Source organism: Antechinus flavipes, chromosome 5 (assembly GCF_016432865.1).
Source record: "Antechinus flavipes isolate AdamAnt ecotype Samford, QLD, Australia chromosome 5, AdamAnt_v2, whole genome shotgun sequence".
In the NCBI taxonomy this organism is placed as follows: domain Eukaryota; kingdom Metazoa; phylum Chordata; class Mammalia; order Dasyuromorphia; family Dasyuridae; genus Antechinus; species Antechinus flavipes.
Genome location: NC_067402.1, coordinates 144,034,701 through 144,053,285, shown reverse-complemented (window position 1 = coordinate 144,053,285; position 18,585 = coordinate 144,034,701). Strand labels below are relative to the sequence as shown.

The following is an 18,585-nucleotide window of genomic DNA, read 5'->3' as shown; positions in this document are numbered from 1 at the left end:
ATAGTAAGTGCTGTACAATGATCTCATTTGATGCTTTTCATAATATGGGTCAGAACTCTGTCCTTGAAACAAGGATTCTTACAAGGTGTTAAGTCAGTGGAATTGATGAGACAATGGTTATCTAGTTTAGCATGGTGATTAATTGTTCTCTAGTTTTGTATGACTGATTTAATCTTACAACAAATAATGGTTCCCTAGTGATATCATGATTGGCTTATACTTAGTATGATGAATGGATTTAACTGTAATAGAGCATATAAACTGGGACAAACTCAGCCAGATTCATTCATTCTGTCTCATACCACCGACAAGCCTGGCAAGCCTGTCCTCCACTGAGACCAAGGCCAGTCGGAGTTAGAGACTCAGAGAAAAGCTTGGAGACAGACTCGGAGAGAGAAAGAAAAGCTGGTAGTCCTCCTGCCTCCCCCACAGAAATCAAGACACATTCCAGAGGACCTCAAGAAAGCTGACCTGGGCCCCAGGCAAGGAAACTAGACTGTGAAGGAGATAATAAAGAATTTGGACTTTATCCCTGGCTATTCTCATGGTAATTACTCTGCTGAAACAAAGGCTAGTCCAAGGACCTCCAGAAAACTAATGGGAACACTACAAGTAGGTGCTGTTATCCTCTTTTTACAGTTGAGGAAACTGAGGCAAACAAGTTAATTTCACACAGCTTTTGTCTGAGGTCATATTTGAACTCAGGTCCTTCCTGATACCAGATCCAAGACTTTTTTTCAATTGCCTAGGAAAATACCTCTATAGCTGGCACCCCAAGAGAAGACTTCATTCTACTATGTACAGTACATGTTCTTTTTTTCTTTTTTTTTTCCTTTGGCTAAGCAGTTGGGGTTAAGTGACTTACCCAGGGTCACACAGCCAGGAAGTGTTAAGTGTCTGAGGCCAGATTTGAACTCAGGTCCTCCTGACTTCAGGTCTGGTACTCTAAACACTGCACCACCTAGCTGAGTAGATGTTCCTTTGATCTTAGAAGGAATGATTATTGCACAAGCAATATATTCTAATAGGGGCCAAAATTTTCTCTTGGACAAGACATCTCTAAAATATGTTGGTCTAAAAATTCTTTTTTCATATTTTAAGACTGAAAACATTCAGTTATACTATTCTTAGTATCAATTTGATTCAGAAAGTTTGATTCAAATAAGTGTCAACTATTCTATTAGGTACAAGAGACAGAAAAACAAAAATGGAAAACAATTCCTCCCCTCAAGGAATTTCTATTATAAATTATTAAGTTAAATATTAAATCTCAACTAAAGTTCTACTAGGATGCTTCTCTATGACATTGAGGTGAACGTTTTTTTTGAAGAATGTGTTAGAAAGGTACAAGTTTTGGTAGGTCATATACCAAGATGGAAAGGTTTTGAATCTAGGTATATGAGGACCTGCCCAACTAAGGTTAGAAAGATTTGTTACTAACAAACTGATCACTAGGCAAGTGATTTCTTTGGTCATAGCTAGTCATAAAATAATCTGTAGAATGGTTGGGAAATAAACTAGTAGGAAAAGTATACATAGTTACAGGATTATACTTAATAAATAAGTATTAAATCTACATTATATGTAAATTTACATTTTCATATAAGTAATATAGATTTAATACTAGTATTTTTAGTTACTTATATAAAAGCACTGATCTTGATGTATTTTTATCCCTGTTATTCTAGTTTAAAGAAAAAAAACACATTTTAACATTTATAAAACACACCTCAAAATTCAAAAGGACTTCTAAATTCTTTAAGTTATCAAAGATCAGAAGCTGCTAATATCTCAAAGACTGGCCATGGCAAATTACTACCAAAATTACTTCTATGGAACTGCTAACAGGGGAGGGAGTCTGGGAATGGCCTGTCTACTAAGCACTTCTGCTCAATCCCCTTAGTGTCAACATTGTCCTCATCAACTCCCAGGTAAACTGAAAGTTTCACAATATAAATTTTCCTTTCTCATGAAAAGTTGGGAGACCTCTAAGCAATGATCATTCTACTTGAAAAACACTTAATATTTTAAAAAATAAACTTACACATCTTTCCTGAAGTAATCCTTAGTGATAACGTCTAACTTTTCATCTATTACTTCCTCTGAATCCAGCAGACCAAGGTTCTTTAGAGCTATGCGTGTGAAAAAGAGAAAGGAAATTCATAAAATGTAAATTATTTAAAGTTCTAAAATGACTACAAACTATTTATAGTTATAAAATGAAAATCACTAACCTTCTTTGTACTGAACAGGAGTTATAAAACCTTGATTTGTAGGGTCCATTATTTCAAACATAGAAACCAAGTTAGAGTCATCAATGAGATAAGGAAAGTCTACCGAAGTTGTTTTCGCAATCTTTATTTTTGATAACATATTTAGCAAAAATTCTCTTGGTTTATCTGTAAAAGAATAGTTTGTATTTTCATAAAACACCATAAAATTAAAACTACAGGTATATTCCAAATAAAATATTCTCAAAAAATAATAAACATTAAAGGATAATTTAACGAAAACACAGGATCCCAGAATTCTTAACTAAATTTTAAAATTTAATTTCTAGCAAAAGCAAAAATCTATCTATATGGAATAATTTATATGAAGTGAAAAATCATACAAACCATACTTTCTGGAACACTGCTGAAGGATAAAGTAAGAACTAAAGCAGATAGGAGAAATGAAGGTTTGTACAGGAAGTGATTGATCCTAGCTGCTCATTCATACTCTTTTTATTTAATTTGCCCCTAAAAGTAACTTTTTACAAAACTGACAAATCTTGGGACTTCTATGAGAAGTCTTGAGATTAGATGGCTGGGTAAAACACAAAATCACATATGCATATACTTTTCTAACCTTTTCAAGAAGGCAAAATACTATTGGAAATTGCAACGATCTACAAGATACTATTAATTCTTTCCAGTGGATTGCCTTTTATTGGATGTCACTTAAGATAGATATGGGGACTAAAGAAAACAGTAAGATCATCTGTGCTGTTAAAAAATAAAGCAACAGATATACCATAAAAGAAATTCCCAAAAGAAAGTTGCATTTAGCTAAAAACAAGAAAAGAAAAAAAAAACCCACAGATTTAAAAAGCAAAAGACACATGCCAGAAAAAAATATGCTCAAATACCAACAGAAAAAAAGCCCCAACCTAGAATGTTATCAAAGCACTATTAAGTGGATTATGAATAAAAAAGGAATTAAGAAGAAAATGAGCAAATTACCATTAAATTGAATTCAGAAACTGAATTTATTATGTTAAGAAATCTCAAGGAAGGTGATTTTCTAACAGTTCTTTTTGTAGTAGTAAATTGAAAAGAAAGGTTTTTAATCAATTGGGGAAAGGGTGGACAAGTTATGGTAAAGGAATGTAACAGAATAATATTGTGCCATAAAGAAATGATGGAAAAAATGATTTCAGTGAAACTTAGGAAGATGAAGATGAACTGATGCAAAGTGAGCAGATGAGAATGAGTGAGGAAGCAACCCAAGTTCCTGAGAGGTGATGGACTCTAAGCAAAATAAGACAATTTTTCTACATAGCCAATGTGAAAATTTGCTTTGTTTGCACTATGCACATTTGTTGCAGGGTTTTGTTTTTTGTTTTCTTCAGCAGGGGGAAGGGAGGGAAAGGAAATTCTTTTTTTTGTTTTTTAATCACTAAAGCAAAATTAATTTAAAATATTGCCAAAAGATGAGCAGATCAATGAATTGGATATTAAATTTTTTTAAAAATAGGAAAAGGACAAATTAAAACCCCCAAATGCCAAATTAAAAATCCTAAAAATTTTAAACTGAAATGAATAACATTGAATGTAAAATAACTACTGAATTAAGTGAAACTTGATATGAAAAAAAAAAATCGATTGGTTAGTATTTTTTTAAATAGAGAAAAAATTGTCACTAATGTTAAAAAATGGAAAGATGAATATACCATTAATGAAAATAAAATCAAAGCAATTATTAAGTTATTTTGTCAAGTCTATACCAATAAAGTTAACAATGTAAGTGACACTGAACTACTTAGAAAAATGTAAACTGACTAGATTAAAGAATTTCTAAAAAACAAAAACCCCAAAAACTATTTCTAACAACTAATCAACCAAAAAAAAAAAAAGGTTATAAATGAACTTCCTAAAGAAAAAGCCATCAGAATCAGATGGATTTACAAATGAATTCTACCAAATATTTAAAGACCAACTAATTCCAATAATAAATAATTTGGAATAATAAACAAAAGGTCTACCTAACTCCTTTAATGAAACAATATGGTGCTGATACCTAAACCAGGAAGAGCAAAAACAAAAGGGAAAAAATAATAGACCAGTTTCACTAATAAATATTTAGCAAAAATCCTAAATACTAGCTAGGAGATTACAACAGTATATCATAAATAACATACATTGTGAGCAAGAAATCTCATATTCATGCCAGGAATGCAGGGATGGGTGGTTGAACTTAAGGAAAACAACATAACTGATCCTATTAATAACAAAAGTAGCAATCATATCAACACATTTAGAAAAGTTTTTGCCAAAATATGAAACATTCTTATTAAAAACACTTGAAAACATAGGTATAAACAGATTTTTTTCTTAAAATGATAAGCACCATCTATCTAAAATTATCAGCATGCATTATCTGTAACGTCGAAAAGTATGAGAACTGAGAAAAGTATAAGATTTGGCAATTAAAAGCTGATAACTTTTGAAGAGAGCCCTATCAGCCGAGTGGCAAGACTAGAAACAAGGGATGAGGAGTAAGAGAAAACTTTGTAAGCAAAGACAAGCTCTTTCCCCCCCACTTTATTTGAAAGAGATGAGTTCTATGGCTTGACTGGTTGCTTGGGAGAGTCCTAAGGGTTTGGGATTTTTGATTTGGTTTGGTTTTGGATGGGGAAGACCTAGGTGGCAAATCAAAGAGAAGGGATATAAGCCGACTGAAGAATTGTTGATTCCGATAGAGGAAACGTCCATATTGTCGCCTCCAATTTAAGGGAACGGGTTAGAAGATGAAGACTATGAGATAGATGGAGGGAGAATAATCAAGTGATACATTTGAACAGAACGAACTTCCAAGGGAGACGAGTTGCTGAATGGCCGCAGAGGGAGTTAGCAACAAGTCGGCTCTGCTCCCCCATCGCCCTTTGGAGGCAGGGGGAAGAGGGGCGACAGAGCATTCTTGAGTGAAGGAGAGAGGAGGAGAACGAGTGGGAGGATTAAAAAAGGAAAATATCAACTACAAAGCTGGAAAACACAGTTCCTGCCCACCGGGAGCCTGCAATCTCACTCTCAGTAAATTACACTTAAGGTCATTGTTGACAGGAAGCAAAGCTAGGACTAAAGCCCAACTCCTGGCTCCCAGACCCTACCCCACAGTGACCCCACTTGCAGCTCTTAATTGTCTGAAAGAAGAGAAGAAGAGACGAAAGGAGAGCGGGATAGGGATGCATGTGTGTGGGGAGCCCTGCCGGGAAAGGGTACTAAAGATGCTGGAGAGGAAAGTAAGGGTCTCTGCTCCGGTGTCGCACCAAGCCAGAGGGGAAGGAGGAACCCTTACCCGGCCGATGATAGAGCAACTGAAAAGTGAGGTAGTTCAGCATTTCCATGATACGATGCTTTTTCAAATAAAGCCGGGCTTTCTCCTCCGGGGAATTAAGACTGTCGCCCATAACCGAAAGAGTTGCAACGGAGCTGTTGCTAAGAGACTGGGCAGTCACACAGACTCTATCAGCTCACTAGCCGTCCAGCCCCGCCTGCCCCTTATTCCCGCTCGGAAAGAAGCCACGCCCAGGACCTGCAATTAAAACCCGGGGAAAGGAAGACGCATTGACCGGTCGGGGAGCGCTGCTGGGTCCGCCTAGGGGTCACGTCTAGGGCCAGGCTTCCACTCCACCCCCCATTCTTAACCTGAGATTTTCACAGCGGTGCCAAGGTCTTATTGCAGAGAAGGGGGGTGAGGGGAAGAGGAGAAGGAAGGTGAGAGAGTCGTCTTGAGCTCTCCCAGAAGGACATTTGGTTCAGCTGGTTATTACAAGCATAACTTCTGGTACTACTAGCAGTTTCCAATATGGGCAGTGTGGCGAGGGCTGCCTTACTGACAAGATTTCCTGAAGGTCCAAAGTGCGTCTTGCCGGATCCAAGATCAGATTCTTGCGAACTACATTTCCTGAAGTCTGAGAATTCCAACTAGTCAGAGCTAGAATCCTGGAGGGAACAGTCTCCAGATTTTACTTTAGTCAAGCTGCATACCCAAGGTCATTTGCTGCTACTTAGCACCGTGACTTCAGTCCCTATCTTCTGATCCCGGCCCATTTATCTACTCTCCTTTCCTTCCTTCTTTTTTAACCTTTGCCGATTAGATATGCTGGGCACACAAAACATGGAAGAAACCATCACTCGAGGTTCATGTGTCTCTCCTGGAGATCCCTTCACTTACCTCACCAACTAATTAAACATCTTTGGCTGGCAAATACAGTCTCCATCCCAGGCTCTTCACAGGCATTTGGAAACCTTGCAAACCTGCCACATACATAACAAATTAGCCGCGTGCTGGAGCCCCCAACCCTAAAAAATTCAGGGTTTTCAGTAAATACTCAACTTATCGCTGTGTCACTTTGTCCCATGAACCTGCTGCACTGGCCCCACGGTTTTCCTGGGGTTGTCATTTCAGACCAGAGGTGATTAGTGATATATAATACCGAGAAAGCCCCTGGCCTCTCCAGGGTGAAAGGGAGACCTGGAACTTGTACTGGAAAATACACAGGACTGGCTCAGCTTTGGTTTTGACCTCTGCCTCCCTTGGGGTGCTACAGGAGCTACTGTCAAGCTGGTACAATTTCAGGTCTATAAATCTCAACAGGCAGTGAATGTTTTATCTGCCAAAAAAAACACTTGCCTGGATTCCAAACCACCTGGAGTCTAGCTGAGCCTCTGCCATCAATCAGCTGTATGACTATCAAGTCCAAAGCAATTACCTCTCTGAGGTTCTTATAAAATAGAGTAGGCCTCCATGACACATAAAACTTCTTTCAGTTTTAAAACTATGAAATGGAGAAATCAGGGCTGGGGTGGAAAAGGAAGTGGAAGAGGTTGGTCATGGCACTAAAGCACAGAGTCTCTCAGTGCCAAACTTTCTCCTCACCCCAGCCCCACATACATATATGTTTAGCAGTGGACTTCTCATTTAACCTTAAAGAAACCTTTAATTTCATTCTATGATCATGATTCTTTCAAACATTAAGGGTAATTGTATATGAGGCATAGTGTCTAGACAAAAATCAGTGTCAAGGGAACAGTTGGGGAATAGGAGATATGGGCTAGAAAACAATTAGAAGGAGTCTCTAGAGTTATTGTTGTCATCACTATCACCTTTGTTCTTGTTCACCCTTCTTCTTGATGAGCTCCAATGACATCACAAGGGCAATGTCTTGACTTCTGCCTAAATTGCATTTAAGTGAGGCAGAGCTTGGAAGAGCCATTAGCCTCACTCTCTCCTCCATTCATCGGGAGTCCACTCAGCAAGGTAATAATCAAGATGATTAACAATAGCCCAGAATGCTGTGGGAGACTTTGGCCTTTTACAATTAAGGTCTTTCCCAATTTGTCTGAGGCCATGTCCATTCAATATCTAAGGATTAGAGTAAGAAAGTTCAGGAGCACAAATTCCTATAAAGCTGAAGTCATTTTATTTCCATGTCTCCAAAATCAAACTTGAACCCAACCAAATCAATCTGCAACATAGGAGGGGAAACACATACAAGGCAACATTAAGCAATGTACATACAGCAAGTGTTGTGTCTAATAGGAGAGGCGACATGATAAAGTTCAGTAATGTCAAACTCACATAGAAACAGGACCACCAAACCATATCTGACTTAGAAAACCACATATTAACCTTATCTATATTCTATTTTATTATCTAATTTCTATTTTGTTACATATTTCATAGTTACTTTTTAATCTGGTTCTGCTTCAGCTGTTACTTGTATCTGACAACTCTGATGAAATGGAAGGGTATTGGACTTGGTCAGAAAGACTTGGGTAATCCTGTCACTGACATATCCTGGTCACAAGAGTGACCAGGGTCAAGCCATTTAACTTCCCAATGTCCAAGCTAACCCCCTAAATCTATATAAGTAATAGTGATTTCATCAAGCTACATTGGTAGGAGTTTCCAAAGAGAGCTCCCAATATAAGGAGTTGAATAAATAGAGGAAATCATAGGGAGAGGATTCTGGGAAAATGGCCAAGTAGGGCAAAAACTTTCAAGCTCTCCAGATCCTCTCATAAATAGAACAAATGTGCATTTCAGGGCAAACACAGACTGGTGAAAAATCAACAAGACTTGGGGCAGAACAGGGGGTCCTCCTGGGTACAACCTAAGAAGATAAAAAGACCAACCCAGGGCTGGAGATTAAGCAGTGTGAAATGCAAACATCTCCCAACTAGCTCTGCAGAAACACCAAGCATTAGCACCACGTGCTAACCTGGGGCTAGATAGGAAATCACAGACATTTTCACCTCCCAGACAGTTTGTGGAATTGAAGAGGGTGTTTAAGTTCAGGCAGACTGGGAGAACTTTGGCTGATTGAAACAGCAGGACCAGATGTGCTACAGAGATGCTGCCCTTAGCAAGAAGGGACTAGCACATCTGGTTAAGTGCAGAAGCAATGAGGCCCACACTTACATGAGAGTGGAACTTTTGGTTTCGGATTCCAGTTCAGAGGTAAGAGCTGAAGTGAAGGTAGAGATACTATCTCCACACTCCATGATTAGAGATACTTACACTAATACTTATTTTTAAAAAAGAAAATGAACCAACAAAGAGAGAACCCAACCACAGAAACTTACTGTAGGAATAGGGAAGACCAGGGTTCATCTTCAGAGAAGGACACTTAAGTGTAAAAAAACAAAAACAAAAAAAAACTTACTTCTACCCACAAAGGGTAACATTAAATGGCTCTCTGACCAGAGAGAATTTATAGAAGAACTTTTTTAAAATGTAAAAATCAAATGAGAGACATTGAGGAAAAACTCAAAAAATAAAAACTATCCAATAAAAACAAAATTATGAAAAAAAAAAAGTTAACCAAAAAAGAGAACCTTGACACAGATGCAAGAAATAATCCAAAAAAATTGTCCTGGAGTAATAGAATATGAGGGGGAAATAGCTTCCAATCAGCATCTTAAAAATATCTTTTGTGAAAACCCCAGATCAAAGAGAAAATTTTTCAAGAAACCAGAAATATAAGCAATTCAAATACACTGGAGCTAAACTAGAAGTGTAAAGGACTTATCAGCAGCCACAATAAAAGATCACAGGTCCTGAAATCACAAAAACTGGCAATCAAAAGAATTAGGCCTGCAGTCACAAATATATGCAACAAAATTATCTATAATATTAAATGAAAAAAATGGACTTTCAACGAACTTGAAGATTTTCAGGACTTTCAATCAAACCTAGAACTCAATAGAAAATTTCATATATGAGTCTATCCAAGATTAATTTCAAGGAATTTAACATGGACAAGTTTTTTACATGGAAACTTATATTAAACATATGTTATAAGTTTCCATGTAAAAAACTGGCTTCAGCAATTGGGTGGCTCAAAAGAAAGAGTGGGGCAGAATTGAATATGATCTGATTTTAAAACCAAAACTATCTAGGCAAAGGTAAAAATAGTAATTACGTTATACAAATGAAGTGCAGAGGAAAAATAGACACAGAAGTATTGGAAGAGGTGGGCTCACAGTTCTGAAAACCTACTCACATCAGGATGGGTTAACTAGGCAACACTACATATATACACCATGAATGATATAGTACTCTCCAAAATCTTTAAGGAAATAAAGGGAGAGGGATGGGTAAAAGGGGAAGCATAGGATGGGGGAATAAGAAAAAGGAAGGATCAAAGGTTAAATAGTAAGGCAAATTGAGAAGCAGAATTATAGCAGAAGAGTTAGCAGGGATAGAAGAGATAAGTCAGACTTAAAGATTCAATCAAGAGAGAAATTTACATGGTGCATGTTTACATGTATAAATGTGTGTGTATGTGTCTAAGTATAGGTAGATATCTATATACATGTTGTTAAAGTAAACACATGGATTAAAAACTTTTAGATAAATTAATGGAAGTTAATGGTTTCATGTATGTACATGTGTGTATTAGATATGTGTCGGGTCTGTGGGTAGGTATGAATGTATGTTTGTATATATTATATGCGTGTGTGTGTTTTATCTATAGTATAAAAATATAAATATATGATTAGCTATAGCACGGTTGGGGGGAATGAGAGGGCCAAAAGGAAGAAAAATAAAGTAAAAAAAGTTCGAAGCAGAGAACAAAAGAACAAAGGAAGCAAAGAAAAGATAGATACTCATGAATATAATTTCTTCTATTAATATATATTTTCTTGAATTGATAATTTGCTGTTAAACATTTTGAATCTTCTCTGTTGTTTTGCTGGGCAAATTTTCTGTTTTGTTTTATTTTCCTTTTATGGTTAGGACTTGAGAAAAAGAAAAAAATTCTAAAAGGCAAATATGAACACAGGTAGGATATGTCTTAAAGTGAGTCAGACTAAATTGATTATAACAACTATGTGAACAGTAATAATAAAACAACAAAATCTTGAAAAATACATAGAAAAAATTGTTTGAATGAGAATACAAAAATGTTAAAGTTAACACATGGATTAAAAACTTTTAGATAAGTTAATGGAAGTTAATGGTCTCATGTAAATTTTAAGAATCCATACTTGCATATTTGAATGTTTTATTAATAGTAATTAAGTAATAAAACTTATAAAAGCCAAAACAATACTTTATAAAACAGTTATATGAATAGAAATCAAAAAGTAGAAGTTGAAATGATATTAAGCTAAATGTGAAAGGCAGATAAAATGAAAAAGGAAAAGCATAATATATAGAGACTATATAAAATAAGTTTATATATTAAAACGGAAGACATAAACCTGAAGGAAATATCAGAACATATATAAAAATCTCAATTTTCTTTTTGCAGAGTAAATCTTTAAAGAAATTCTTTTTAGTTGCTTTAACTTAATGGAATTTTCCATTTATTTTAAAAGCAGGATTTTTGGCATAAAATTTGAGTCCTTAAGCTGGAAATGACCTTAAAGATAATCTGGTTCTATCTCCTCATTTTAGGTGTAAAGGGAATAATCAGGGGAGTGTTTCATCAATTTGATGAGTTCCCAAATCATTTGTCTGAAGGGCATCTTTCAAGGAAGTACATACACATACACACACACACACACACACACACACACGCATGTGCAGGCACACAAACACAAACACAGGAAGGAAACTGATCTCTGATTGGTCCGCAGGAATTGGAGATGCTTCCAAAATGAAGAGGATGAGCAAGGAAGAACAGATTCTTATTGAACTGCCCTTTGCCCTCTTTGCTTTAATACTGAGCTGTGAACTAGACTCCTTCCTTTTCCTATGTTATTCTTTCTTGAACTTTTAGACTAGAATTAGGGTGAAGGGGAATTTCTCCTCCTTCCTAGCATCCCAAAAGTCAACAACAACAAATATTTATTAAGAGTCTACAAGCAAACAATGAGCTAAGAACAAGTAATAAAAAGAAAAGCAAAAACAGCTTCAAGGAGCTCACAACTATGTACAAACAAGATATTTAAAAGTATAAATAGGAAATAATTTCAGAAAGAAAGAACTAGCATTAAAGGGGACCAGGAAAAGTTTCTTGGAGAAGATAGGATTTTAGCTGAGGTTTACAGGAAGTTGGGGGAATCTAAGAGGTAGTAATGATAGAGAAAATTCCAGGCATTATGGTCATGTTATAGAAACTGCACCAAATTGGAAAGAATAGCATGGATGCCAGGCTCAATAGATTGTAGACTATTTGGAGAGGAGAAAGTTATAAGAAGACTGGAAAGACCAGATTATGTAGAGATTTGAAAGCCAAAAAGATGATTTTATATTTGATCCTGGAGGTAATAAAAACTACTAGATTTTACTGAATGGAGGAGTGGGGAAGGGGCGACATGGTCAGGGCTATGCACAAAGAAGGTATATTTAACAGCTATATAGATGGTGAACTAGACATGAGACGTGGGAGATGAATCAGAAAGATATTGCAATTATCTAGGCATGAAATAATGAAATAAATCCTGGACCAGGATGGTGGCAGTTTCAGAGGAGGTATGGCATATCAGAAATGCTATGAAAATAGAATTCACACGACTTGGCAAGAAAGGGAGAAATCAAGGGTGACACCTATTTTTCAAGCCTGGGTGACTGAAAGGATGGTGCTGCCTTCAAAATTAAGGAAAAGAAAAACGGTTATGGGGAAAGATAATTCAGTTTTAGATATGTTTACCTAAGTAACATCCAGTTTGAGATATTTAATAGCCATTTGCCAATATGAAGCTTGAGCTCAGGAGAACTGGATAAAGATATTTGATTATTATCTGCATGGAGATAATAATTAAACTCAGAAGAGTTGCTGAACTAGCGAAGTGAAACAATAAAGATGAGGAGCCCCAAGACCAGAGACTTGGGAGATATCCATGGTCCCTGGGCAAGACCTGGATATAGATCTAGCAAAGAAAACAGAAGAGGAATCAGGCAAGAGGCAAGAGGAAAATTAAAAGAAAATAGTCTCAGGAAAACCTAGAAAGAAGAGAGGATCAAGAAGAGGTTAGACAACAGTGTCAAAGACTGCAGGGAAATGAAGAGAAGGGGGACTGAAAAAAAGGCCATTAGATCTGGTGATTAAGAGATCTTTGATGGCTTTGCAGAGAGCACCCAATTGAATGGGGTATTCAGAAGCTAGACTGCAATTGAGAGAGTGAGAGGAAAAGACGTGGTGGCACTGAAGAGGGTACAGCTTCAAGGAAAAATAGCAGTGATGATGAGGTCCCCTGACCTTAGAGTGCTATTGTTCTAACAACTTGTTTGTCAGTGATCCTAAAGTCTTCTGGCTTTAGAACAGTCTTACAAACACTGCTGATAGATAATCTGCTGGTCAGTGATAGCCAAGTTCTTGAGACAATCAAACCTACTTGTAAATCATATAATTAGAATAACATGAAGCTCCCATCTCTCTAACTTTTCCTATAAATTTATCTTCCTACCCATGGTTCTTTGCTAAATCCTTTTGGAGCTTAATCTACGTCAATTGGATGTAACAATAAACTTTGCCTCTTGACTTGGAGGAGCGGTCAAGCCTGCAATTCTTTTGAGACACCTCATGACACCAGTATGCAAAACCCCAATCTTTTGGAGTTTCCATTCTGAACCTCAACAACACCATCGATAGAAGGCATTCTCAAGGAGTGTAGAAACAAAAAAGAAGAGACACAATTAGGGGAATGGGCAGATTGAGAGAGGGTTTTTTGAGAATGGGGAGAAGTGGGTGTATTTAGGCAAGTAAGCAAGCAGGGAGCAGATAGGCAGATATTGAAGATTAATGACAGAGCTGGGGGATTAAAAGGGCTGGGGACAGTTTGCTAGAGAAAACTGGGTTGGAATGCAATTACTTGTGCATGTAAAGGGATTTGCCTTGGCACAAAGGCAATTGCTTCATGACTGAACAAAAGGAGAAGGTAGCAGAAGGCATCTCAGCCACGTGAGATAGGGAATGGAGAGAAAGAGTTCCTTTTGGCAAATGGCCCCCAGTTTTTCAGTTAAATATAAAACAAGGTTAAGTCAAGAGTTAAAAATGGTGGCTTTCAGAAGAAGCACATGGCAAACTGCCTGTGCTTGCCCAGGCAAGCCCAAGAGGAAAATTCCTAATTGTGTCTAAAATGTAATGGGGATGGCATGGTAGGACTGGGGAAAATTTCTGATTTTCCCCCATTACTTAAAGACCCTCTTTTTCCTCTCCCCCTCTTTCATACATACACAGTCATTCATATATACATACATATATATATATATACACACAGGCACACACACGCATCTGATTTTTAGGTATGTCATCTTTTCTTTCTCCTCACAAAAGGACTGGAAACATCTACAACCATCAAATCAGATGGTGTAAAAAATGTCCATCAAAATTTAATGATACTTTATTACATTAAGTCATAATTGTCTCTTATAAGGTTTCAGTTGTACAGAATAAATTTTCCCAGAATCAAAGGGCCTAAGCATTAACTTAAACCTGAACAAATACCCCAATTACAATCGTCCCAAGTGAGTCATCTAACCTCTTTAAAGATGTATGGTCATTAGAAATCTACTAGCACTTTCTGAGATATCTCTGCTATTCTTTCAACTCTAATTTTTAGAAAGAGTTTCTGTATATCAATCTGACTCCCTGCAACTTTCAACTCTTGTTCCTATTTCTATCCCTAGGATCATGGGATTTTATTTATTCTTTGTTTTAAATATCAGTCTTTTAATATTTGAGGTTCTGCCATAATGCTTGCCATGCTTTTCTTCTCCAGGAAAAAACATTTCCCAAAACTGATCCTTTTACAACAGAGGCTATCATCCAAGGGCCACATGCAGCCTACAATACTCCTGAATGAAACCAGATTAAAATGTAATTGGGAATTATATATATAATTTTTGCCTGAGGCAATTGGGGTTAAGTGACTTGCCAGACAGTCACATAGCTAGGAAGTGTTAAGTGTCTGACCCCAGATTTGAACTCAGGTCCTCCTGACTTCAGGGCTGGTGCTCTATTCACTGCACCATTTAGCTGACCCTGTAACTGGGAAATATTTAACAAAATAATGTATAATTAAACATTGCTGATATTACTATGTGATTTTCTAAATCAATATGAAGCCCACAGGGATTCTTGTAGATGGTAAAAGGTTTCTGTTTCTGTTTGAGTTGATACCACTATTATATAACATGTTTTCTAGTCCTTTTATGATTTTTGGTTGCTTTCTTCTTGAAGTATTCCTAAACCTTGCTAAAAGTTGCTCAGAATTGAACAATGTGTTCTTTAATATTGACCAGATTCTGTACACATATATTGTATCTAGGACATACTATAACATATTTAACATGTATAAGAATGTCTGCCATCTAAGGAAGGGGGTGAAGAGAGGGAAGGGAAAAGTCTGAACAGAATTGAGTGCAAGGGATAATGTTGTAAAAAATTACTCAAGCATATGTTCTGACAATAAAAAGTTTTAATTTAAAAAAAAAAACTGACCAGAGAAGAACTTACTAAACTATTGCCTTCTTTGAATATGCTTCTCAATACAGCCCATTGTTATCATATCATTGATTCCTATTGAGCTTGCAGTAATATTAAAACCCACAGGTCTTTTTCACTAGAATGTGTCTATCCATGCCTATCCTTTATGAAACTGATTTTTTTTCACCTCAATGTAGAACTTAATATTCCTCCCTACTAAATTTTTATCTTATGCCCATATTTCCAGGTTACTGAAAACTTCTTGTATTCTGATTCTGACAACCATGTTATTTTGTCCTTCCAACTTTGTGTCATCTGCAAATCATTTCTGTACCATCATCCAAATTACTAATAAAAATACTGAACGGCAGAGGGCCAACAACAGATTGATTCTTGGAGCACCTCACTAATCTCTTTTCCAGTTGACATAAACCTGTTAGTGAATACTCTGAAGGCTTGACCTGGTCATTGAACCAATTTTAATCTGTGTTTAAGAGAAAGTGCAATAGTATAGTGAAGGAGTGTGGAACTGGAACTAAAACCCCCTGAGATGGGATTTCAGCATTACCACTTATTATTTGTATTTGTTGTAACTCCTTGGGGAAATTATTTAATTTCTCTGGATTTCAGTTTTCTCATCTGTAAAATTGGAGTGTTAGACAAAATGACCTCTGCAGATTCCTTCCTCCTCTTAATCTACATCAAAAGATTAATTTGAATAATTTTGCCAAATCATATCTTGCTGAAATTTAATATATGTCTAGGGTATTGATCTGATCTAGTCAATCTTGTTACATTTTCAAGAAATAAAAATGAAATTTAATCTAAAACAAGATGTTCTTTTAAAAACTCCAAATATTTTTATTGCTGTATTTTATTTTGATTCCAGTAATTTCCTAAGAAACACCTCCTCAAACTACTCACAATTACATAGGACCTTTAAAAAAGGCATTTAGTGTGTCTAGTGATTGTAACTGATAGTGTTGTACCAGAGAAACTGAGGCAAGTAGAGACTGGTTTAATTTTAAAGTGGTGAGTTTAATAAGCCAGCTGACGACATGAGAATGTTTCCAAAGCATAGGATACCAGAGAAACTGAGGCGCAGAGCTTATATAGGGTTTTTAGATAATTAAGGTTTTTTTAAGCATTATACAGAAGCTGAGTATACAATTAGCCTAACATTTTGCAACTGTTATCTTGTGGGAAATACTTCAAAGGCAGAACAGAAAAACAAAGGCAGAAAAGGGAGGCAAGGATACTGAGAGGATAGCCATGAACCTTCAGGAGCCCTATACCAAACTGCATCATCAGCCAAAGACGCTGAAACATTAAATAACTGGGGTTACAGGATGGGGGTAGGGGAGTGAGGGGGTGGAGGAGAGGAGGGGAGGAGGGAGAGTGGGTCCTAAAGATTTGAGGAGGCAGTCACCAGACAGGTGCCTGTACTTTGGAGATTCCCAAGGATAAATATGGTTGTTCCCAAGAACAGGTGGATTGGGAAGTAGTTCCTATGACCAGGTCCATTAGTGCCAGCTTAGTAGAATAAGGGGGTTTGGGGATCAACACAATACCAACAGTCAGGCTTACGCTCCAGCCTGGAGATATTTATGGCACAGTGAACATCTGAGAGCAAGCTAAGGACGGGTGTGATTTGAGGAAAAGAGGGTGGTAAAGATTCAGGGGTAAAGATTCTAACCTCTAACAGAGATTCTAATCTCTGAGAAATTATAAAATAAAAAATAATACTCTGAGAAAGAAAGATTGCTCCATAAGGATTGCTAGAAGATGTAGAAAGGCCCACATAAATTGTCCAGCAGCTTTTCATGTAAGGAAACATGTTTGTTGTATCACAAGACACAATACAGACAAATATTAAAGACGTGTCAACTATAGCAGTTAGATTTCACCCACAATTGTGTCAATTGTTCTTAAATTATTTTAGAAACCTTTAAGGACCTAATTATCTACAGATACAAATATCTAGTAACTGATAGCTGACTAGGCCAAATACTCATTCACTCAATTTAAAATACAATGACTATACATAGGCAGATTGAAAATAGCAAGGTATCACATAATTGAATCATGCTAATGGTTTCTATTTACCATTTGCTCTGATTATAGAAATATGATATAAGAGGAAAAAAAAAAACCAAGAGTATGTTTGTACTCCCAAAACTGGTCCTCCAGGCTTGGGAGCACAAATATATGGGAGAAAATATCCTTAGTTCTGACAACCAATCATGCATTAACAATTTCACCTCAATAGAAAGTTCACTAATCAAGGAGTTCAGGTCTATATAAAAACAAAAATCTCACAAATCCTTGAGCAAAACCTAGTCAAAACAAGTGCAGGGATAGAGGGTGAAATCCTGCTGTAGGTATTTTCAAGAAAGTTATAGGTCACATATGTTATCATATTCATTAAACAAGGAGACCATTATGCACTTAAGTAAATATTAATTTGCTAAAGACAGATGGAGACCTTGATAAAATAATCATTTCAGAGACCTTGCAGTTCTAACAAGCCTCTTAAAAGTTTCTTGCTTTGCTAAACAGTAGAATCTTTTATATAGCTTAAAAATGTCCTTGCCCTAAAGTACCTTAAACTTGACATTCAGTTGTGAATACCATGTAATATAGGCCGATAGTGGGAAAGAAACTAGCAGAAGGAAAAGGGGGAAACTTGGAGAATTGGGGTGGGTAGGAAGGAACGGGAAAGAGGCAGACCAGACACTGGTTCTCCAGCAGTGTGCTATGAAGCCGGAAGCCCATAAGGGAAGGTCGCAGGGGGGAGGAAGAGAGAGAGAAGATAGGGAAGGAGCCCATGAAGGATTTGGTGCAGGGTAAGGGGGATAGTCTAGCAGACCCACAAGGTTCACAGGGCGAGTTTAGCTGGGGGCGGAAATGGGGGGAGTCCTGTGAGTGGAGTTTGTTCTTTCTCCTTTAAAAAAAAAAAAAAGCAGCCATACCCACTTGGGGGAAAAGGGAGGGTGAGTTAAATCTGCACCTTTCCAAGTCTACAGACCTTTCCCTACTCCTTTCTCTACCTCACATATTGCCTTTCCTAACTCCACTTTGCTTCCCGACCCCACTTCCATAACTCTTTTACAGTGCCGAGTCTCTTTCAGGATTTAGCCTGCCAGTGTGTTTTCTTTCTTGTAGCAAATGGCAAGTTCCTCCCATTAAAGAACTTGCCCTGTCTTTCCACCCTACTCCTCTCTGTGCCCTCACATCTCTTGTCCCTCTCTCCTTCTAACAAGCTGCCCCCCCTCTCCTTCTAACATGCTGTTCCCCTCTTTTAACAACCCACCAAATCAATAATACTTAACAATTTTAGGTTTCAATATTACAACAATAACCCCTACAGAATTATCAATTTCACAATTTTCACACATGATAGCCAAATAAACAACATAACCTATCACAGAAATGGA

The 18,585-nt window shown here is 37.0% G+C and overlaps 1 protein-coding gene across 2 annotated transcripts in view; it reads right to left on the bottom strand.

Annotated features, from left to right (window-relative positions):
• Window positions 1–18,585, bottom strand: part of EFCAB10 (EF-hand calcium binding domain 10) — a 28,742-nt gene that overhangs the window by 1,371 nt on the left and 8,786 nt on the right. The window contains exons 1-3 of one of the 2 annotated variants that reach the window (XM_052000167.1): window positions 5,560–6,623; window positions 2,235–2,399; window positions 2,045–2,132 (exon numbers count right to left, since the gene is read on the bottom strand). In XM_052000167.1, coding sequence (XP_051856127.1) covers window positions 2,045–2,132; window positions 2,235–2,399; window positions 5,560–5,671 — 365 coding nt within the window. In that variant the 5' untranslated portion in view covers window positions 5,672–6,623. Of the gene's footprint in view, window positions 1–2,044; window positions 2,133–2,234; window positions 2,400–5,559; window positions 6,624–18,585 lie in introns of those variants that run through there. The other variant, XM_052000166.1, reaches the window with a different exon arrangement.